The sequence below is a fragment of the Miscanthus floridulus genome, chromosome 8 (genome assembly GCF_019320115.1).
Source record: "Miscanthus floridulus cultivar M001 chromosome 8, ASM1932011v1, whole genome shotgun sequence".
Classification (NCBI taxonomy): Eukaryota; Viridiplantae; Streptophyta; class Magnoliopsida; order Poales; family Poaceae; genus Miscanthus; species Miscanthus floridulus.
The window spans coordinates 199,836,096-199,859,073 of record NC_089587.1 but is presented as its reverse complement, the minus strand read 5'-3'; the positions used below and the strand labels follow the sequence as shown (position 1 = coordinate 199,859,073).

The following is a 22,978-nucleotide window of genomic DNA, read 5'->3' as shown; positions in this document are numbered from 1 at the left end:
AACCCCCTTTTCAAGTTGACATGCAACTTTTTCACCAGTGTTCACATCAATAGTAGACTTAGTAAGACAAGAAGCCTGGGTATGCTCAGCCTCTTCATCAAATATATCATCATCAGAATCATCAAAATCAAGGGTAACAGTAGTAGTACCCTTACCCTTATGAGCCTTAACTTTTGGGGCATTAGTCTCCATAGGAGCACCTCCCAAATTAGTATCTTGCATCACAACGTGCGGAGGAGAGGCAACATGGAGAGTAGAACCAAAATCCCCTATAGTTCCTCGAGGAGTTTCAGCAACAAATCTTTGAGAAGATGGCCCAGTAGTCTCCTATGAAGCCAAAGTTTCAATCTCACCTTCTTCCATTTGCTCATCAGCAGTAGCAGTTGCGTCATCAGCACCACCAGTATCAAGAATAGGAGAAGAAGCCAGAACAGCTGGGGAAGAAGGCAAAGCTTCTCCGCTAATATTTTTTGGAGGCGAAGACAAACTAGCCTCACCAACATCTTCACCAGAATGCAAAGTGGCCCCCAAATTCTAGAAATAGTCACCAAGCGGAGTTAACATTGGCGGAGTCAAACCACTAGAATTAAAAACTAAACTAATCATTCTCACCTCATCATCACGAGCTTGCTGACTAAGAACCTCTTGACTATTAACATCAAGACCCAAATCAAATTAATCTTCTGCAATCTTTTCTGAATCAAAAGAAGTTGAAACCTTCTTTTTCTTGCTAATCTTCTTAGCAAGTTGTCCACCAGCTCTTTTCTTCTTTGTAACATTTTCTATGCTCGACTTCGCTGCACGAGTATATGCTGGTGGAGGTCTTTCATCATACTTCATTTGGGCAATTTCAAATGTTCTATTCAAACGCTTGTAATCTTTCCCAAGAATTTTGTCCATCAAATCTATTTCTTTCTTCAAAAATTTGCCTAGAATTTCAACTACCTTAATTTCAACAGTAGAAACAAAATCTTCATCTCTTGTATACTTCTTCGGGGGAAAAGCTTCTTTGTTAGGATAAATATAATCTTTCTCCCTCGCAACTTTCTTATGAAAACGAAATAAAACTCCAACCCTTCTTGAGAGGCCAAACTCGAGCTGCAATATATTCTTCGCAAAGATCATGAGCACTTTGCAGATTAGTAGTTAACTTGTAAGCCTTTTCGCAAATCTTTGAATTCTTTGTACTAGGAAATTTAGGCTTGTAATAAAAAACATTCTTCTCCAACTTCACAACCAATGGATAGCGCTTCACAATCTTCCTTGACTCATTCCTTTCTTCAACCATTGGAACCGTATGGTAAAACCAGTACTGATACCAATTTTCAACCCATTTATTTTTGGAAGCTAGAGAAATTTGCTTAGCAGCTCGAGCAGGTTTAAAACTGCAACAACCAAAGTACTTAACAATAGTCTTCCCATCCACATTCTTACTCCTAAACTGAGTATGCATCTCATGAAGAGCACAAAAAGCCCTGATATCCAAGTTACATCCTGAGACTTTACTGCCCAAATAAAAAGACCAATCTTCGCTACTCCATTAGGAGTCAGATGATGCATTTTTATTTTATATGCCTTCAAAAGTTCTTCAAGAAAGTCTTGACACGGCATACTGAAAGGTCCTTGTGTGATTTTGGTAATTGAGTGACAACCTAGGTGGACTAATTGTGTTTATGTGGGATACACAGGTGATTAGTCCACAGGTACATGTGTGTGAGCAACATATGCCATGATGGTGAAAATGGCGTGGAGATGTTACAAAGCTCACACATATGACGATGAAGGAGTTCATTGCACATGAGACATGATATTAAGTCATGTGATCAAGGTGGAGAAGATCAAGACAAGACTTGGCTTGATGGACCGGTTGCAAGCGTGAAGGGCAAGTCAGAGGCTTTGGAGTGATGGACCGTGTGGCGGTGAAGCTTAAGCAAGACTTGACACCGATGGACGAAGGCAACAGTGAAAAGTAAGTGAAGTCAAGATTGATGAACCAATATGATCACGTGATGATATGAAGTGGATCATATCATTGTTGATCGTGTTGGTGCATGTGTTGCATCGACATTAGAGAAGATGGAATGGAATGCGCAAGGCAAAGGTATAACCTAGGACATTTCATTTCACCGGTCATAGGTGTGTAGAGAAGTTTATGACCGGGTTTAGGATAGATGGTCGTACTATCAAGAGGGGCAAGCTTGTTTGCATATCGGTCATCTAGTGCTATTCGAGTGATCTAACTTTGCATCGTCGCTAGGATCAAGTGGCATGGCAAGTTGAGTGGCTAATCCTTTGGAAAAAGATTATGAAAATGCCAACACACATACACATGGTGGTGTACATTTGGTGGTGTTGACACATTTATAAAGGAGATGAAGTTGAAGTTGATGTGGATCAACTCGATGATGAAACAGAGGCGAGAAGGGTTCGAAACTTCATCGGCGGAGTGTCCACCCATAGAGCGCGGATAGTCCGATGGTGCCACCGGTGCCCTATATAGAAAAGATATGGTTTCACAGAGTGCACCGGACGCTGGTCATGCAGTCACCGGATGCTGGGGTCCTGCGTTCGGTCAGTGGCAACAGAGAACAAACAGGCATCGGTCTTCGACCAGATGCTGGCGTTGAAAGTGCTCGGATGCTGGCTAGGTGCGTCTGGTCGCACTAGTGTGGCAGCGCATAGAGGAGACAGTGAGTGACTGGACACTGGGTGAGTCCGGTCGGCATGATTGAACATGTCCGATCATGAGTGGAGGCTTACTGGAAGTGACTGGACGCTGGGGTCCTACGTCTGGTCGTGATCCAACTGATGTGTTCGGTCAAGAGTGGAACCTTGCTGGAAGTGACCGAACGCTGGGGTTCTACGTCCGGTCATACACTGTGCTGCGTCCGGTCGCAACTTAACCATTGAGATCGGGCGCTCAGTATTTGAAGGTAGGGATAACGTGGCAGCCATCCGTTGACCGGACGCTGGCAGGGTACGTCCGGTCGATCTAATCGGTGAGTCCGGTCAACCCAAAAAAACGCCCAGTAAAGAGATAACGGCTATTTTAGCCCGTGGGGCTATAAATAGAAGGTGGTCTCGGCCATGGCCGGGGCTGAGCACCTTGAGGGACTTTGTGTCCATGCTTGAGAGTGCTTGGAGGTCCTCCATCTCACATATGCTTGATAGTGGTCATTCGATTGTGTGAGAGAGCGATTCTAGTGTGATTGCATCGTGAGGTTGCATCGAGTGGCACTAGATGATCGAGTTGCAAGCCGGTGGTGCTTGTTACTCTTGGAGGTTGCCATCTCCTAGACGGCTTGGTGGTGGTCTTCGTCGAAGCCCGCAAGAAACTTGTGCGGTGCTTCGGAGAAGAGCTTTGTGAGGGGCATTATGCTCGCCCCATGAGAACCATGAAGAGCAACTCTAGTAAAGCGTGTCATTGAGCTACCCTCACTTTCAGGGTAGGTTCTTGCGGTGTCCGACGTGCGGACTTGGTGGGTGATGCCAATTAGCCGCCGAACCATCAAGTGAGCGGTCGACACAACGGGGACTAGCATGTTGGCAAGCACGTGAACCTCAGGATAAAAATCACCGTGTCAACTTTATTCTTACTGTTGGTTTGCATCCTCGTTACACAAGCTTGACACATTGTGCTTGTGTAATTGCTCTTGTAATTAGTTTACTTGTATAGCTCACTAGTTACCTTCTTGCTTGTGTAGTATAGAAGTAGCTCCCTTGCGTGACTAATTTGGTTTGTGTAACCTTGTTAGTCACTTTACTTAGTTTGTGTAGCTAAGTATTTGTGCTCTCTAATTTGGCATTGGTTGCCTTGTTATTGAGCATTGCTAGTGAGCTTAGTTGGCTTTGGTGGCATATGTTTGTGTGACCTTGCTTCTAGAATTGATTAGGTGAGCTCTAGCTAGCCCGGCACCTTTGTTGCTTAATTAGGATCTTTGCAAGGGGCTAGAGAATATAGATAGAGGGGTGTAGTCTTGGCTAGACCGATAGTTTTAATTCCACACTTATTTCGGTTAGCCGACGCGATTAAGTTTTAGAAACGACTATTCACCTCCCCCCTCTAGTTGCCATCTCGACTCTACACATACGAAGTCCAGCTGTAAATTGATCCCGAAAAACCACACATTCGTAAGGTTTCGGATCAGGGACTACTTCATTTCCAGGCAAACGAACATATGCCCTCTCCACCATCCGATTAGTCACCATCCCATCTAACTCTTTGTCATCCATCAAAGTTTGGCCAAACTTTAAAGATTTTGTGTCATCACCAACCAACTCGGACTCAGACGCAGAAATATCTGATAAATCTTCACCCAAGTCAGACTGATTAGATCCGAATGGAGAGTTTGCAGAAGCATTCTTCTCTTGATCAGACATCTAGAAAATAAGAAACTTCTCATCAAGATAAATAATAATAACACACAACAAAAGAAAGAAAATAGAAACAAAAAAATTTAAAACTAGCCTTTAGTCAACAAAACTTTCACCCCTAGAAAGAAATAGTCTTCGGAAAAGAGTTTGGCTACGCAAATTTTTTTGACTTCGCTTCAAAGAAAAATTCAGCAGCACCTCCCTGTCTTTGATAAAGTAGCAAAAATAGGGGGAGGGACCGAAGTATATATAGGCGGCTTTGGGTCAAACCTAACGGTTCAGCTTCCAACGGTCAAATACGACCGTTGCAATTCAAATACAAACAATTGTTCACAGTCTAACGGCTAGAAACGGCCGACTCCAAAGTTCGAAACGACGTTTCTTGTCTTCATTTTAAATCTAAAGTTCACAGGATTCAGACCTTTGGAGTAGGTCTTCGCCCACGAGGGACTGCTGTTGAGGATTTAACTTCGCCAAGAAAAATCAGCCCCTAAAACTTTAGAGTTAAAATTATGATTTCTATAACAAAAGTTTACTTGCATGGAAAAGAAGAAAAACGAAAGCGGAAATTTGACTTCGTCAGAAAGATTTCGTCTTCACTGAAGAGATCTCGTCTTCGCTGGAGAAAAGAAGAAAGCAAGATTAGGCGAAGACAAGAGTTTAACTTCGCCTAACATTCTGGGAGAAGAAGAAAATCAAAGCAGAAATCGACTAAGTCTAAAAAACGAAGACATCAATAAAGTTGATGTGCAAAAGTTGAAGAATGAAGACTCAAAAGAGAAAAAAGATCACTTCGCCCTTGTAGTTGGAAAGGGTTGTAACTATTTGAGTTGGGGGTAAAATAGTCATTTTATGTAAATTACGAAGGCTAGGACCCCTATAAATACCCCCTCTGACATGTACAATACAATCATGAAATGAATACAACTTTGTCTTGTGTTTAAACTTTGATGCTTGAGTAATTTCTTACCCAGCATCGCCTTTGTACTGCCAAGGGCCGCCCAGGATGGCATGCCTCCAATCACCTTCCTGCGAGAACTCCAAGATGAACTTCCTGCCCGTCTCCGCCTCTAGTGGACTGTCGTCCATCTCCCCACGGATCTTCCATACCTTCATGTTATCGATCAGCTGTATTGAGTTCACCAGCAGAACAGAGAGGAAGAAGTCGACCGCCAAGAAGCGCTGCGAGGGCTTGAGCGCCCCGGTCATGTCAACGACCAGGACGCGCTTTTCCTCGGCCTTGTTGTTCTCCCCCACCTCCTTTGTCGAGCCTATTGGGACAGGGTGAGCACCACCCATCCCATCACCTTCAAGCGCCATGAGCTGTTCAGGGTGTTCCGCCATTGAGCAAATCAGCGAACACCTTGAGGGGCAGAGTGGGCTGGTTTTGGACTTGAAGAAAACTTTTTGGAAGAATCTGTAATTCCCCTTTCTTCGGCAACGTGGGAGGTAGGGGGTGTTTCCTGTCTTCATGACCTTCAAGATCAATAATGGGGTGAGTTGATGCTGAAACTGCAGGCCCCGGATCTGGTGGAATCTTGAAGACATCATCAAGGATTTTGCCTACTTTGATCTTCAGAACACCCAGCCATAACCTTAGGATATGTAGACAGGCTTCTAAGTTCTTCGAGTTTACTGTAGCTACGCTGGCTCTTGTTTGGATATCAACCTGATTCTTGGATTTTTGTTGGTTGTTGGAGAGTCTATCGGCATCCTGATTGGTAGCGTATAGGTTTCGGGTTTCAAAGATTGGTTTGCATTGATCTGTGGATTGGTTTCTGGGTTCGTCGCCGAAGAGCGGCGGGAGCGAGACAGTCGCAGGCATCCTAAGCGGCAAAGGATGTTTCTTTTTGTGATACGGTGGTATCTAGCTAGTAGGTCATGTTTGTGCCAACGTCAACTGGGTAGCTTGAGTTCATTTCCTGTCCAAACAAGAAATGGCTGCAACCACATCTATCTTTTGGTGCCAAGTTGTCACGTGTGTTCGTACTAAATAGGATTAAGTATGACGTGGCCACATGACATATGTGTTGTCTTCGAAATCATTTGAAATTAATGATATCAGATAATAAGAGCATATACTAGCAAATAAACACAAAAAGATACTTTATACAATTCAAAACAATTCCAAGCTAGACACTATAAGATAAATCCTAATTTTATATAAAATGTTTGAGACTAGTTTCATATTTTTCAACCAAAAATAAAATGTGTACGAATTTTTTAAGATAAATCAAGTTTGGGGTTTTTAATTACATAACTCTCAAGGAAAATATTTAGATATTTTTTAAAAAAAATGTTTTTATATTTTTTATAAAGTCCATTTGATCTTCCAGACCGGTGTGCGTCACGTTAGCTAAACCGTTGTCAAAATTGTCGACAGAAGGTTTTAAAAGATAGATAGAGGAGCAAAAATAAATGATTTTTTGATTGAGGGAGACCCGTTTTCGCTTTTCCTAAGATTTTCTAGTGTGGCATGGCACAACAGCCTTTTGTGTAACCACACCCGTGGTTTGGCTTATAAGTCATGACTGAAAGTACCGTTGGCTGGTTTGGTATGAGAGAAAAATATTATTCGTTGGCTAATAAGTCATAGCTTATAAACCAAATACGACCAAACGAACAGACTGCTTAGCATCGGCGCCTTCACAAGGCACAACTTCAAGACACAAGACACCTCCTCCGCTGGACACTACCCAAGAAATTGACAAAAGAATCGAGGTATCACTTTCTTTCAGTCCTCAGAGATCTTTGTTATTTGGAACTTAATCTTCACGTCTCACTAAATTTAGCATCCAATTCTCGACCCACTTATTCTACGAGCACGTGTTGTGTGGCGCTAGCAGTGTATGAGCCTAGGCAATGACAGTTGGTCACAAAAAGGAGTCAACTTCCCCCTCTATTCTAAATTATAAGACGTTTTGATATGTAATTTTTTTATTATGTACTTAGATGTATATTATATCTAAATGCATATATCTAGAAAACCAAATTGTATTATGCAGTAATTCGGAACGGAGGAGGGAGCAGAAGGCTGCAGGTTGTAGGCTGCTGCGATAGCTGAGAGGAGCGGGAAGGAAAGAACGAACATTGCGAGCATAAGGTACGGACAGATTTGGAATTTCTTGTCAGCTGAAAATGAAAGGGGAAATAAATAAATATATATATATATATATATATATATATATATAAAAGAGAAAAACACCTAAACCAAAATAATTTGCACGTTGGGTATTGATAATTTCTGAAAAGCAAGCTAATCGAGTGTTAAATTAAGTGAGACGCGCTTATTGAGTCCGAGATAACAAAATCTTTCCCACGCCGCCAGCCACCAATAGAGCACCTCGCTCTGTCCCGGCCTCGGCGCGGCGCTCTAGCCAGCAGGAGCGACCGGTGGCGCCCGGCAAGCGAGGCTGCAATGCAGCCAGCGGGAGCTTGGCAACGGCGCATCCCGACTGGGCGACGGAGCAACCGGCAACGGCGTGACAGCATCGGTTTCCCACCCGAGAGTCCCAACTTCCCAAGTCCAACTCCAAACTCCCAAGCAGCGCACCACCACGACCCGCGCCCGCGAAGACCGACCACCGCGTCCGCCGCCTATCGAAGGGGAGCTTCATTCCGCGGAACCCACGGATTCCGCATGCCAGTATGCCACCCTGCTTCAAACGGACTCCGCCGGTCGGCCCGTCGGCTGCGACGGCTACACGAGGGGGCGACGCCCGATGACCCGCGTGCGTCGTGCGCTGCGAGGGAGGCCGCGGCTCGGCTGCTGCCCCGAGTGGTGGTAACTGGTAAGGCAATCTCTGTAATGGCTCTTTTGGTTGTCTTGTCTGACCAAATTGCTCGGTTTCTAGTTTGAGCAGATTTGATTTGGCAAGCGATATTTAGAGCAGCACCCATTCCTCCCCTACACTGATCTACCAACACCATTGTATAAGTAAAATCTAGCAGTGAGATCAACTTGACCGTGTGGCTCCTATTTTGCAATTCCAAATGTCCGCTCCAGATTTCCCACTGCTCCTGCTAATCTGTATTTCTGTTCCTCCTTTGCTCGTACAGTATAATTTATTTTTTAAGCTAACTTTGCTCGTAGAAATTAGCATGATAAAAAAATTTACTTGTCTGTAACTGGCAGATGTGGATCAACTGAGACATCAGATTAATTCTTATTCTTAAATATGAATCGGATTTACAGTGACAATGTGATTCATGTCGTGGCATATAAGTGTTGTTCCAGTTTGTGATTTATACCCTCATTGTCTTCTTCATGTGATATTTGTATTTGTTTTTTGACCGAATCAGCAGGGGAATCCCCTACCTATATTTTTTTGCTTTTCTATTAAATGAAAGAATGGTATTTACAGAAGAAGATTTACAAGGCTTACAAGCCCAAAAAGAAAAGAACTGAGCCTATACAATGAAGCTATCTCTCCAAGAATTTAAAAGTGATTGCTTACTGGGCTTGGCTTTAGTACACACTTGGCCAAGTTCATCTCTAAACTTCCTTTTCCACTGGTTGATATCACCTTGAGCATTGTCAAAGATTACTGCGTTTCTGGAGGTCCAAATTACCCAGCAGGCTGTTATAAATATTTCTCTGAAGATCACATTGCCAAAGCTGGACCTGGCATCAATGACCATGTCCAGTGAAGGCAGTTTCAGGTTCCAGGTGATGGGAATGGAGCTCCAGCAGCTCTGACTGAAACTGCATTCAAAGAAGAGATGGAAGCTTGTCTCCTCATGTCCCCCATTACACAAAACACAGTTGTAGTCATCAATGTCCATGTTTTTCCTTCTCAAGAGATTTCTTGTATTTAATCTATCCCTGATCAACAGCCAAAAGAAGAATTTGTGCTTACCCAAAGTGCAGGAGGCCCAAAGCCAAGAGAAGAGAGGAGAGACTTCAGAGCTGCCCATTAACAGATTGTAAACTTTCTTGCTACTGTATTTTTAGTTACCCCAAGAATAAGACCAAGCATCCTGTGTGTTTTCATCCCAGTCTCTATCACCTAGCATAGTTTCAATTTCTTCAAGTTGTCCAGCAGCTTGTTGAGAAAGGGGCAAACTGAAGATCCTGTCAACTTCTTGTTCAAGAAAAAACCTTATAGAGCATTTTGGTTTTCGAGTGAAAGAAAAAAGCTGTGGGTAATTCGCTTTTAGACTGTATCCTGCCCAGTTGTCTCCCCAGAAAGCAATAGTGTTTCCTCTGTTAGGATAACAAATCGAAAAGCCTTTGTAGCTGTCAAAAAGCTTGAAGATATCTTTCCACCAGAAAGAGCCTACTGGGCTTCTGAGATGTGGTGGTGTCTGGGTATTGGAATAAAACCTGTCCCAAGTTAGGGTTACCCAAGGCAAATTAGCCTTTTTGTAAAACTTGTCCAAATGTTTCATCAGAAGGGCATTATTTTGACTTTCTATGTCAATGATACCTAGACCTCCTTGGTTCTTAGGTTTGCAGGCTGTCTCCCATGCAACTAAGCATGTGCCTTTTCTGCTTATATCTCCTTTGCTCCATAGACAGTGTTTCCTGTATAGATCAATTTGTTTGATGACTTGAGGAGGAATTTTCAAGCTGCACATGTAGAAGGTAGGCAGAGCAGATAGAACAGAGTTGACCATAATCAGTCTACCATTGTAGGATAAGAATTTGCTGATACCATTCATCCTTCTTTCTATTCTTGTAAGCAAAGGGGAGAATTCTTGTATAGTAGGTTTGGTGGTTCCAAGAGGAAGACCAAGATAGGTAAATGGCATGTCACCTACTTTGCATCCAAATGTGTTAGCCAAGTGATGAGTTTTTGACTCACTGATGTTGATAGGAACCAAAAAGGACTTACTGAAATTCACATGTAACCCAGTAGAGTCTGAGAAAGATCTCAGCAGACATTTTAGATTGAAAAGGATTCTTGCATCACCAGGTAGAATCATGATGGTGTCATCTGCATATTGGACAATAGGATAGTAATCTCCAAAGTTGTCACAGAGTGGATGTTTCAGAACCCCATTGTGCCAGGCCTTGTTAACAATAGACTGAAGGATGTCAGCTGCTAGAACAAAGAGGAGGGGGGATAAAGGGTCCCCTTGCCTTACCCCCCTTTTGCATTCAAATGGTTTCCCAGGTATGCCATTGAGTATAACTGAGGAGGTACCTGAACTCAGGATGTTGTGTATCCATTGAACCGGCCTATCAGGGAAGCCTTTATTTTTAAGTTGGCCTGCACAACTGATATTTGTATTTGTTTTTTGACCGAATCAGCAGGGGAATCCCCTACCTATATTTTTTTGCTTTTCTATTAAATGAAAGAATGGTATTTACAGAAGATTTACAAGGCTTACAAGCCCAAAAAGAAAAGAACTGAGCCTATACAATGAAGCTATCTCTCCAAGAATTTAAAAGTGATTGCTTACTGGGCTTGGCTTAAGCACCTCCAAAATAACAGGATGTTCAAGCTTGTCAAAGGCCTTTTCAAAATCCAATTTCAGGATGACAATATCCTTTTTTGACTGATGACAGATGTGTAAGAACTGAAATGTCCAGGCCAAGCAGTCTTGTATGGTTCTGCCCTTTATAAATCCATATTGGTTTGGATGGACCAGATCAAGGATAACTGATTGGAGTCTGTCTGACAGGATCTTTGTGATGCATTTTAATGAATAGTTCAGCAAAGAAATTGGTCTATTGTCATCAATGCTCTCAGGGTTGTCTTTCTTGGGGATGAGTGCAATGACAGAGGAGTTAATACTCTTCAGATCAATGTTGTCAGAGCAAAAGTCTTTTAGCAATCTTGTGAAGTCGTCCTTTATGATATGCCAACATTTTTTGATGAAGAGGCCATTGAAGCCATCAGGTCCAGGAGCATGGCTGTTGGGTAGGTTTTTGACCACCAGATCAATTTCATCCTGTGTAAAATTTCCATTCAAGTGCTCCAGATCATGCTGGTTCAATAGAGAGTTCAGATCATATGCCATGTTATGGAATTCACTGATTCCAAGCCTTTGCTTGAAGGCTGCCCAAACCAGATTTGCTTTCTGTTCATGATCTATGACAGGTGTGCCATCTAAATTAGTAAGGCTGACAATGAAGTTTCTCTTGTGTGATATAGTAGCCATTGTGTGGAAAAAATGAGTGTTTTCATCTCCTAAGTTGATCCATCTTATTGTGCTTCTCTGCTTCCAGTAAGTTCTTTTGGACTCCAAGAGATTAGCAAGGTGTGACTTGACAAGTCTTCTGAAAGAAATTTCCAAATCTGACAGGGGTCTTTGATCTTCTAAGCCATCCAGCAGTAAAAGAACCCAGTTACAATTGTAGATCAATTTACTTACTTTGGACAGAGTTTTGCTCCAGCTTCTAAGTCCAGCTCTCACCTGTTTCAGTTTTGTTGACAGGTTCCTGGCTGCATTGGCAAAAAAAGGTGAGCTGTTCCAATGAAGCTTAACAGTATCCAAGAACCCAGGATGATCAACCCAGTAATTTTCAAATCTAAACATATTTGATTTGGGTATATGACTTCCAATAATGACTGTGTAAGGTATATGATCAGATACTGGTTTGGACAGGGGTTGGACATAAGTAGCAGGGAAGGACAAGGCCCAGCTAGAGGAAGTAAAAACCCAGTCAAGCTTAATGAGGAGAGGATCAGACTGCATATTACTCCAGGAGTAATTTCTACCACTGAATGGTATTTCAATGAGATCAAGGTCTGTGATGAGTTGATTAAACATGTTCATTTCCCCAAGATCTCCTCCTGACTTGTTCCTGTTCTCAGGATGTCTAATCAGATTAAAATCCCCCCCAAGGATCCAATCATCAAACTCGGAGTATCTAAATTCATCAGCCAGGTAACAAAACCAAGTTTCTCAGGAGAGTGGGAAGGGCCATATATATTAGTAACATGGAAACTCTTACCATCAATTCTACTCAGCATCTTTACAGTAACAGCATATGAGTTGGCCTGCACAACTGTACCATCAAATAAAGTACTGTTCCAAACATGGAAACTCTTACCATCAAATATTTGTATTTGTCCACAGCCCACTTTCAATACTACTACTGTTTCTCTTTTTTGTTAATTATAATCACTATTCTATTTCAGATCCAGGTGTTGTCACGGGCACTATGCTTTTGTGGTCCTAGGTGCAATGGCTGGTGGAGTTGCAATAGTTTTTGCTGGTGAATCGATATTTAGTTCTGGATAGGAAATTTAATATCCATACTACAGGAACATATTTTCCTTTCGAGTGCTGTATTTTCTTAGGGGGTTGGATCTTAGGAACCAGGAGCTTTCTCAAATTTTCCTTTCGTTCGCTTGGAGGAATCTAGAGGAATTTGTGAGAGGAAAACACCGTTCCAGATGAAAAAAGAAGCAGATCAAAGTCGGGTTTAAGGGCACGCGAACGGGGCCATACTTGGGGGTGCTTTATGCATCACCTCCAGATCTCTTTTTTTTTAAGATTATATTAAAAGTACTTTCTTAGTTAGCCTAATCTTTTTTACTATAAGATATTTGTCTTGATATACAAAATAAATTCTGTATTTGTATGCAAAAGTTGTTTCAGTAATTCATTCTTAGTCCTTTTTTGCTTAATGGCTTAATAATATACTTTATAACTGATAGGTTGACAGGTTGTTACCTAAACCTGAATTGCCAAGTCCTGAAATGAGATCATCAAGACTTGAGAAATATCAAGGACCCATTCGAGTCACCTACTCACCTAAACATCAGGCTATATTTGTTTTGCAGTTGATAGGACCGTCTTCTCATTTGCAAATCTATTACTTTCCTAACACGTTTTCTTCAATTTTGTATCACTCAATGAATCTTAAGGTGGCAATTTTGTGTGTAATCTTATCCTTATTGAGCCAACCTGGTATACTAGTACTTTGTTCTTTTAGTTTAATATAAGATATAAATTTTGGTTCTAGTCCTTATTTAGTACCCAAATGTTGGTGGGCTATCTTCTTTTGTTATGATGGCCAATCTGGCCTTTTTATTAGACACAGTGCTGACCATAAGTTTCTACAAACATTGCTCGTTTATTTAAGAAAGTTCTTCTGATCTAGTGATGTAATTTCCAATACATATTCATGGAAGATTTAGAGCAATAGATGTCTACTATGTTTCTGTATACTGTTTAATACTGCTATTGATCAATAGCACAACCGTCAGCATTACATACCACAACCAGCATTATATGCTTTATATAGTTCTATAAGCTTTGCATTATTTTCTTTGCCGACTTAAATATATTTTCTATGGCGTCAACATGTTTCCTTGTTTAATGTTTACTCAACATTTGTACAAACTAGATTACGTAGCAAACCTGTAGAAGAACAACACAACAACTTCTGCAGAGTGAAATCTACGATAACAATGTCAAATATGCCAAATCTGAAATTCAAACATGGATTCTATAAAGATAATATCAGGTTTTGACTGAAGTAGATATCTGGTAGTTCCCATGGTCTCCAAGAACACTGATGTTTGTTGTGCTATTATTCTTTCTTGTAATATTTTTCTCACTGGAGCATCATCCCAGTGGTTCTATTTTGCTGCTGCATCATCTATTATAGAATTAAAGGTCTTAGTGTTATTTCCCCTACCCATACTAAATGTTCCTATAGCTTGAATAAAATACTATATTTGCTGTGTAGCTGGTGATAAACTGCTTCTCCCAGTTGATTGGATTAATGTTTCCAGTATCATCTAATTCTTGTTCAGCTTTAACTTTTAAACATTTCTGGAACCATTCTTTGGAAATGCTGATAATAGCGTTCGCCTAATTAACATACTTTCAATTTCAAGAAGGTGCAAGAAGCTGGGCTGTAGCATTCTGCTATCTCCAGGTAACTTTTTTGTTTTCTCTTGACATCTAGTTTTATAACTTACAGGGGGAAAGGGACAAATTTCGCTGGACACTTAATTCATCAGGTACCTTTTCAGTGAGATCTATGTATGCTGCGTTAATTAACAATGGGGTAAGGGTGTCACAAGATATTTGGCAGGTTAAGATCCCATCAAAGATTAGAATTTTTTTGTGGTATTTAAAGAGAGGTGTGATTTTAACTAAGGATAACCTTGCTAGACGTAACTGGAATGGTGACAAAAGTTGTGCTTTTTGCCATTGTCCAGAAACGATCCAACATCTCTTTTTCCACTGTACATACGCTAAATTCTTATGGCGCGCTGTTCATCTCATGTTTGGATTACCACCCCCACTGAGTATAGATGATCTTTTTGTTAATTGGTCAAAACGGGGTAGTAAGCTTTACAATTCATTGTTTTTAACTGCAGCTTCAGCTTTATGTTGGACCATTTGGATAACAAGAAATGAGGTAGTCTTTGACAAGTGCAGACCAAAAATTTTTTTGCAGGTTCTATTCCGGGGAACTTACTGGCTACGGCAATGGGCAAAGCTGCAGCGGCGTGAGGAGCTTGGTCTTCAGCTTCTTCTTGCGGGGCAACATTTAGAGACGTCCACGCTTCACTTCTTTAGTTCCAATGGATAGTTATCGAACAGATTTATTGGTTAGCGTTTGTCAAGATCTCTTCGGTGTCAACTTTGTTATCATTTTGGATGTTTTGTGGCCCTCTAAGTTTTTGAGTTGGGCAAGGGTCTTGGACTTGGTGTTTGTAATAATTGGCCTGATTCTACCCTCGGGTAGATGAAGCCGGATATTTTATCCATTATCTAAAAAAAAAATTATTACTTCTTCAGTTGTGCATGCAGCATACTTATATGCTGCTTAAACCAGCTGCCAATGGGCAGGGCCGTGCACGGGGGCGTGCGAGCCATGCGATGGTACGGGGCCTCAAAATTATAGCTAATCAGTAATTGTTTTTATCCACAGCTGATCAGTGATCAGTAATCACTAATCAGTAATCAATATTTTGTGTTAACTTTTCTGTGCGGAGTTCATGATCAGTGCCTATGTCAACTCTAGAAACTGCTACATTTCTTTTTATTTGGCACTATTTAGTTTCATCTATACTATTTGTTCATCCGTCTGGCTACTCCGATCCGATCCAACTCACTGAGTCACGTCTCCGCTAGGTAGCTAGAGAATCTCGAGTCACGTTTTATTTTTTAGACCATTAGGGCCTATTTTAGAGTTTAGAACAGGGCCTAAACTTTTACCGGCACGTCCCTGCCAATGGGATTGATCCTTATAAAGCATTATAGGAGCATAGCTAGATTGTGTTCACAAAATTGATCTGGCAATTCCATTGTATTATGAATTGCTATTTTGTCCTATAGTACAATTTCACCTTCAAGGGATAATTGGTGATGAAGCTGAAGCCACTATCTTCTTTTTTATTTATATTCTGACCAAGGCAAGATCCACCCTATGACATTTCAAGAGACAGGACTGGCATTTTGACTATCATCTTCCCATGCAGAGTTATCGATGCCTTTGACTTAGTTACCCCATATCACGTCAGAAAAGGCTCAAGAAGAGTCCAAGACTAACCTACAACTACAACCATAATGAACACAGACCAGCAATTCTCATTGGTGCATGTTATTTTCACCTATCATTGTCACCGTCCACCAACCTGTTCGGGTCACTAGTGGGCAACCTTCACGCATGACATCTTTCAAATTGAGCGTGAGCAAGCTGTCTGTCCTTCCCCTTCGAGCTTCTATTCTTATATTATTCTAGTGGTTGACAGATTTCAGTGAGAGTCAACTTGGAGTAAACAAAGGAACTCCTTAACCCGCCTGCCATCCAGACCACCGTACACAGAGCATACTCCTAATGCGCTTTCCCTCTTCTATTTAGAATATATGATGCGCGTGCTTAATGCTGCCTATCCCTGTTTTGTCTCTCTAACTTTCCTAAAGGTTGGGTCCTCATGTAGTCATTCATGCGCATATAATATTACCACTTGAGAAGCTTTATTAGCAGGCGTGATGGACCTGAAGTAATGGTCTTAACCATATTGTAAATGTGGATAGAGTAGGGAGGGTGATTCTTCCTGCCTCTTGTCAAAATTCAAGTTGAAAACTTTTCCGCCCCACTTGGTTTGACATCTCACCTCCAATCACCATTTGACGCTGTTAACTTTGAGCCTTGGAAGGAAAATTCTCATGGCCATGCTTTTCTCAGAAAACTACCCAGAGTGCGGAATGGGTCCCCTGCACCATGAATGGAGACACCTTAGAGGTATTGCAAACACAATGTGGTCCTATGTTTATCCCCTGCTAAACGAGCAGGTTGAAAAGTTTTGCTACTGTCCCTCTCACAACATTCCTTTAGGTGGAGGAGAAAGCCAAATACAGGTAGCTGACCCCAGAGGACAATTAGATTACTCAGTATTATTGGCGCACACCTCCCCATCCTCTGTTTCAATTGTTAAAAGTGCCAATATATATGGGTTAGATCAGGGAGGTGATCAGTGATGAGTTTTGTAAGGATTTTATACCCGAAGTGGATGTTGCCTTAATTTTGGTGGGAAGCCACCACTCTTGCAAGTCTAAAATTCTTGAAATAAAGTACTGTATCGTTTCTGCATTTTAACATATGAGAGTGGTCATTCTGCCATTTGAGCACAGACCAAATGTTCTGATACTGACAAGTGTCATGAGCAATTCTGGTTCCCACTGAAGTTCCTTTGCTAAATAAATAAATTCCTGGCCTGTCCTCAATTGTTTTTTTTTCGAGAATCTAGTGGGGGTCCAGGATATCATTGATTTGAAGAAAGGCTATCTGAAGCATGCTGCTTTCGATGGGACACGTTTTGAGCTTGTAGTCCACTATATTCCCTTTTACGTGGCCACGTGCCAGAGTCCAATCGGTGGTGAAATATACCAGTGGTCAGTTTGTGTTTCAATTTGAGTATCATTATTCGGTAATAGTCGCACTAGCCGACTGCTCAGTCTTAGATGAAAAAGTATGTACAGCCTCAGCATTCTGTTATCAGATTTCAGTCTCAAGTAACAGTCCTGCGCGTCCAAAAAAAAGGTCTCAAGTAACAGTTTTATTTGAAACCTGAATATGATATCACTACATTAGCAGACCTCTCTTGCTGTAGAAGAAAGCTCTGCAGTTTCTTTTCAGTGGAAATATGCAGAGTGCTACTTTAGTAATAAGGTCACATGTTTCATTTTTACGTTGCCCATATATTACTCAATGATAGACTTAGGCACCACACCATCTGCTTGCTAATCAATTTTCGCATCTGATCGAATGTTCCTACGTTCCTGCTTTAAAAAAAAAACTGATCCCTTACTGTTAGCACATGCTCTGTTATTGAGTGTTATGTGCGGTCATAATATATACAGTATACTCAATTGATCATGTATTTAGGACCAAACCACTTGCTTCACAAGAGATGGGGTGTCCTCAATTATGTAAAGGCAACAAAATATTATGCTGTTTGCCTGTTCCCCTTTCCGCAGCTGACCCGCTGTTGATTTTCATCTGTGTTCAGATTGCAGCTCCATGCTTTCCTGGCATTGACACACCTTATGTGACGCAAAGGAGTCAGAGATCAAGTGATTGCAGCCGTGAAACCCTGCCCTCGATCGTCCACTGCCAGTGCCACCACCGTCGCTCACCAACCCTACAGCTACAGGCGAGGGAGCCCTTTCCGCTGCACTGCAAACTCTGCTCCAGTGCTGCTTGCCGAGTAAAAGGAGCAGGGCAAGGTGGCGCACGCAGTGCAGTGACAGCGTAGGGAACTATGCGTAAACGACAGAGGTTTTGTTTTCTGGGGGGGTCAATGATCGAAGATTTTCAAGCTTCTGAATGCTGACCCACTCAAGTAGCAGCAAGACTATAAAGCGTAGTGGCACTGATTACTGTTGTCTAGGAATATTCCCTCGCTTTCTAACGGTCCAAGCTGAGTTATGATGTCTGTTGCTTCATTTAGCGATGATAAACACCGGCCATGGTTATAGTGAAAGCCGAGGGAAAAAGTCAGCTGGGATTGGTATGATCGAATTATGTGGTGACGTGATTGGACGCTTCAGTGGTGAGTGGCTCCTTTTACTCGGCATGAATGGCGTAGATGCTATGCTACCCTCGGAGACATATCCTAACACTACTGGTACTCGTGCACTAGCAGCATCTACCTTGCCGTTGCTGGAATCATTCGGTGCAGGACAATAATGACGTTTTCGGAGGAGGATGCAGTTGGCAGGGTGGAGAGTATCAGAGGATGCTTTTCGTTAGAGAACAAAGTTCGTGCATTTGTGGTGACCGAACTGTCTGGGATCCTAATGGTGACCGAACTGACTTGGATGTTGGATCCTAATGGTGCCTAGACAAAATTTGGGTGTCAGTTTCGCCTGAAACCCCCTATATAGTTACTTCATGTGAGCTATTGCAAGCACCTTCCGTAGACCATCGGTTTCAGTCGTCCATCATCTAAGATACAAAAGACAGAAAGATGCTTAGTTATGACTGCCATCTCACTGAAGAATTCAGACTTGCCTTTATTCTGTTCTGCCCAACGCTGGCCATTTGCGACCGTGCTGGGATCTTCATGAATTGAAGTAGATGTATTCTTCCACTGCTGCAGCAAAACCTTATAACCTTCTCGTGACGTATCAAGAAAAAAAGATTCGCTGTGGAGGCCATGATGTTATAATTTTGCAGCAAGTTTGGATAGTGAAGTCGGATTAGGATAGGGACTTTAGTTTCGTTCCTTTGTTTAAGACGTGCGATATACAAGGACAAAACATGTTGAAAGCAAGGAAGGAGAAAAAGTTCTGAAGCTTAGTCTTTCTAGCACTAGCATTTTTTAGCTCTGTTTTATGTTTCTTAGCTGTGAGGCTTTGAGCCTAAGAACTCGTGTAATTTTTTTGCTATATATATAACCTATTTGGATATAGAGTCCAGATTCTTATATGCTTTATCTAAAAAATTAAGGGAAAAAAGACTACATCTAAGAATGAAGAAATACTTGTGATTGATGAGACTAACGTCAGAACTATTCGGGGCGAATAACCCACTCCGAGCCAGTGAAATGCAACTATAAGCTTCGATGACATGTGTTCTGCGTGCCGCTTCAAAGTAGGCATTGGCGACCTGGCCTCACCTCTACTTAATAGTAATGGGTCGAGATTTCACAAGAAAATCTTGGTTAGAAGCCACAGAAGCATCAGATCGCTATATATACTACCCTCTTGGTAAAAAACATTGTACTATATATTGCACCTTTGATCATGTTATATATTTGAAAACTGAAAAGGGGACCCCAAAATTCTGAATGATGTCTTGCCGCATGCTCGCATCACGGTGACGGCAGCATATCATCCTAAAAAAAACCACCGGAAAATATTCCAAGGACGCCCTACAAAATAGGCCCCCACACAAATCAGCTTTGGTCCACGGCCCGTAGACACATGCGATGCACCTGCAGGCAGGCGACGCCGTGCACCTCCACCGCCTCCAGTATTTCATGCCCCAGCACCAACCGCAGGAATCAGCCACCGACCTAGAGGCGCAGGAGTCGTCGGCCGTGTCCGTGTGCAGGCGCCGCAGCTCGTCCACTTCACCGCCGGCGGCTAACACCATGTGGGAGTATCACCAGCCGGCACATGCGACGGCCTTGCAGACGACCTCGTCGCCGGCGTCTTCTTTCCCTTCCTGGAGCCCCTACGACGGGACTACGACGGCGCTCCTCGGCGCCAGCTCGGCCGTCGCCACCGACGCCGGCTCATCGTCGCCCGGCATGCGCCTTCCGGTAGCGGGGGAGCACACCGTCCACCGCCATGCATGGAGCCAGCACGGCGAACAGTGAGTACATACGCATGCATGGCCTTATAGCAACGACGATCTAGCTATCGCATGTTTCTTTGCTGTGAAAATCATGTAGGTTAACATAACACACGACGGTTTATGCTTTCAGAAGCAACATCACATGCTACAAGGAGAACTTCCTCGATCTGCTCGCGTCGAAGAACGTGACGCAGGAGATGTTCGAGGACGTCCCCGCCGGTCACTACGCCGCGCAGGCGCTGTCAGCAAGATTCGGGGCAGGCTCTGATGTTGCACCGATCAAGTACGAGGTCACCGCCGGCTCGCCGCTGTTCTTCGGGAGTGCTACTGGTATGCACCAGCAGGGGATGGACATGGTGGGTTGCACGCCGCGGTACTCCTACGCCGCCGCCGACCACCATCAGATGAAGGAAGGCGGCAGCCAGCAGCAAGAACTTGATGCAGCCCCGGCCATGGCTTCCTTTCTTCAGCAACTGAGTTCAAATGCTAGCGTTGGCATGCATGCTAGCTTGGACTATTCAGGCACAGGAGGACTCGACAAGATTTGCCAGGGGAGTCGAGCATTGGAAACTAGCCCTTTTGGCATGAGGACCTTGCCGGATCTCAGTTCTTTCGGTGGTTACAGCAGATCAACCGCGGAATCGACATCGTCAGCGCAACCATACCTGAGATCCAGCAATCTCACTGAAAGCAGTAAACAAGAGCCGGATATTGTGTCGGTAAGATATGAACATGCATGCCATTATATTCATGCCAGTGAGCAATGAATTTGTTGATGCATATGGCAGTTGTTCGTCAACCATGTGTGTTTAATAAATAAACATGTGAAATGTATTTGGATGTGTTGCTTGCAGGAAAGGAGCAGCAGCAGTGGCAGTGGAGCGGCGAGTGATCGAAAGAAGCGGCCATCAGAAGAAAGGGCGAGCACCGTGAAGAAGTCTAAGCAAGAGGGCTCTAAACCATCTCCTCCCAAGGTAACAACGAAGATGAAAAATGAGATACTAAAGTTATCCGTGAAATTGGTAGTCTGGTAGATCATTTCCACTTCGCATGTCAACGAAATGATGATTTGAAAAAAAAAATGCAGCAACAAGTGCCTAAAGTGAAGATAGGAGAGAAGATCACAGCATTGCAACAGATCGTTTCACCATTTGGGAAGGTACTAGCATATGGTTTATAATTTGTTTCAAAATTGGCTTTTCAGACTGTTTTCTTATGAATCGCACCGTGTTTTCAGACTGATACAGCATCAGTGCTGTTTGAAACGATCAAGTACATCAAGTTTCTGCATGAACAAGTACAGGTAAATAAGTCCATTCCCCCAAATCCCCTGCATTGCTTGCTCTGCTCATTTTGACCTAACTATAAAAGCTTCCACAGAAAAGTAAAATATCCCTATGCTCATCCTGGCATTAGTAGTAAAAAGAGAGTGTACTACAGTTAGGCAATGTACATACACTCACACAGAGCCACGCATCTTCAGAGATACAATGAATCGTTTCAGGCTTTCAGCGACCGATGTATAGCTGGTTCCACATATGATATTGACCTAATTGGACCCCCTTTTCATCGGTGGACTTCCTAGTCATGGCCCAGAAGAACATAAAGAATGTTCTCATCCCGTCGTGTCCCACACCACACACACACCACCAAGACATGAGAAAAGGACAGCGCCTGCTTGCATGGTTGCCTGTCGCAATCGCAAGACGGCCGACCTCCTGCTTTTCTTTCTTTCTCATTCAGTTGGGGCTAACGCACGCATGCAGCTGACGGCCTCCTGCTTTTTCTTTCTCCGTGCAGTTACTCAGCGAGCCGTACACGAATTCGAGCAGGAGCAAGGTACAGATCGAGGTTCCAGATGCCTCCGTCGTTATCCGAGAGGATTGCAGAATCATTCTCACTCACACCAGCTGCTGTTGCCGCTTGTTTCAGGGTAACCAGCTTCCATGGGGAGATCATGCTGCTGCAGAGACGAGCAAGGGCGGAGATGAGGCAGAGCACGACCTGAGGGACAGAGGGCTCTGCTTGGTCCCTGTCTCGTGGACCCCTGAAGTCTACCGGGACGGGACTGCCATGGACTACTGGACGCCGGCGTACAGGGGCTGCCTGTACCGATGAGATGTACTCTCGTCTGACTAGTAGTTGCTGAAATGTTCCTTACTGTCAGTGTGATCAGTGGCTCTGCTTAATTATGTTGCTTGTGGCTCCTAGCTAGTAGTTTGTAGTACTGGTTTGTCTGGTTTAATTTGCAGTGTCGTGTTTGTTGATTTGTACTACTAATGAGTACTGAAGGAACTATCTGAACAAATCCCACCTTAGCCTCTCATCTTTGTAACGAGATGCTGCACCACAGCACAAGAATTAGTCCCAAGTTTGTTTGCCTGTTTAACGAACTACCAGTGATTATTACAGAACTTACCTGATGCTACGAGCTACGTTGTGCATGAATCAGTGCCTCGTACATGCAGTGCACAGAGTTTACGTGCACCAAAAGGACATCGTACTGTTGAATTTTGTAGGACTCAATCGAGTCAAGTTCAACAGATCGGGTATACAGTGAAGTAGGGGTACATGTTCTTGAATCCCAGTAATCAAAGATCCTAATACACGATCTACAAAGAGGCAGAGAGAAGGGGAGTGAGAGGTTGCAGACCATCGAAGGCGGGAGCTGGAGCAGTGGCGGCGGTCGGCGCAGTCGCTCCGACGACGGTCGAAGTAGTGGCGTCGACGGTGGTGGAAGCCGTGGCGGCCGCGGTCTCATTCGCTGGCGCCATCGGAGAAGGAGTCGGTGCAGTGGCGTCCTTGGCGGCGGCGTGTGCGTCGGGGTGGCGTTGCCGGCGTCGGTGGTGCTTCCCGTCGCTGGCAGCGCCCCTTCTC

At 43.3% G+C, this 22,978-nt stretch overlaps 1 protein-coding gene and 1 long non-coding RNA gene across 3 annotated transcripts; both read left to right on the top strand.

Annotated features, from left to right (window-relative positions):
* Positions 1-11,790: 11,790 nt before the first annotated feature.
* LOC136474553 (uncharacterized) lies at positions 11,791-14,286 on the top strand. The gene is made up of 3 exons (XR_010762943.1): positions 11,791-11,841; positions 11,932-12,072; positions 12,141-14,286. It is a non-coding gene; the product is annotated as an uncharacterized lncRNA (long non-coding RNA).
* Positions 14,287-19,717: 5,431 nt separating this feature from the next.
* Positions 19,718-22,409, top strand: LOC136474552 (uncharacterized). Of its 2 annotated transcripts, none has more exons than XM_066472122.1 (7): positions 19,718-20,119; positions 20,232-20,820; positions 20,956-21,075; positions 21,189-21,260; positions 21,339-21,404; positions 21,902-21,940; positions 22,034-22,409. In XM_066472122.1, exons 1-7 carry the CDS (start codon positions 19,731-19,733, stop codon positions 22,217-22,219), a joined length of 1,461 nt encoding a protein of 486 aa, XP_066328219.1. In that variant the 5' UTR covers positions 19,718-19,730; the 3' UTR covers positions 22,220-22,409. The 2 variants fall into 2 exon arrangements, with proteins under 2 accessions (XP_066328219.1, XP_066328220.1); XM_066472123.1 differs by having other exon boundaries at positions 22,012-22,121.
* Positions 22,410-22,978: the final 569 nt, after the last annotated feature.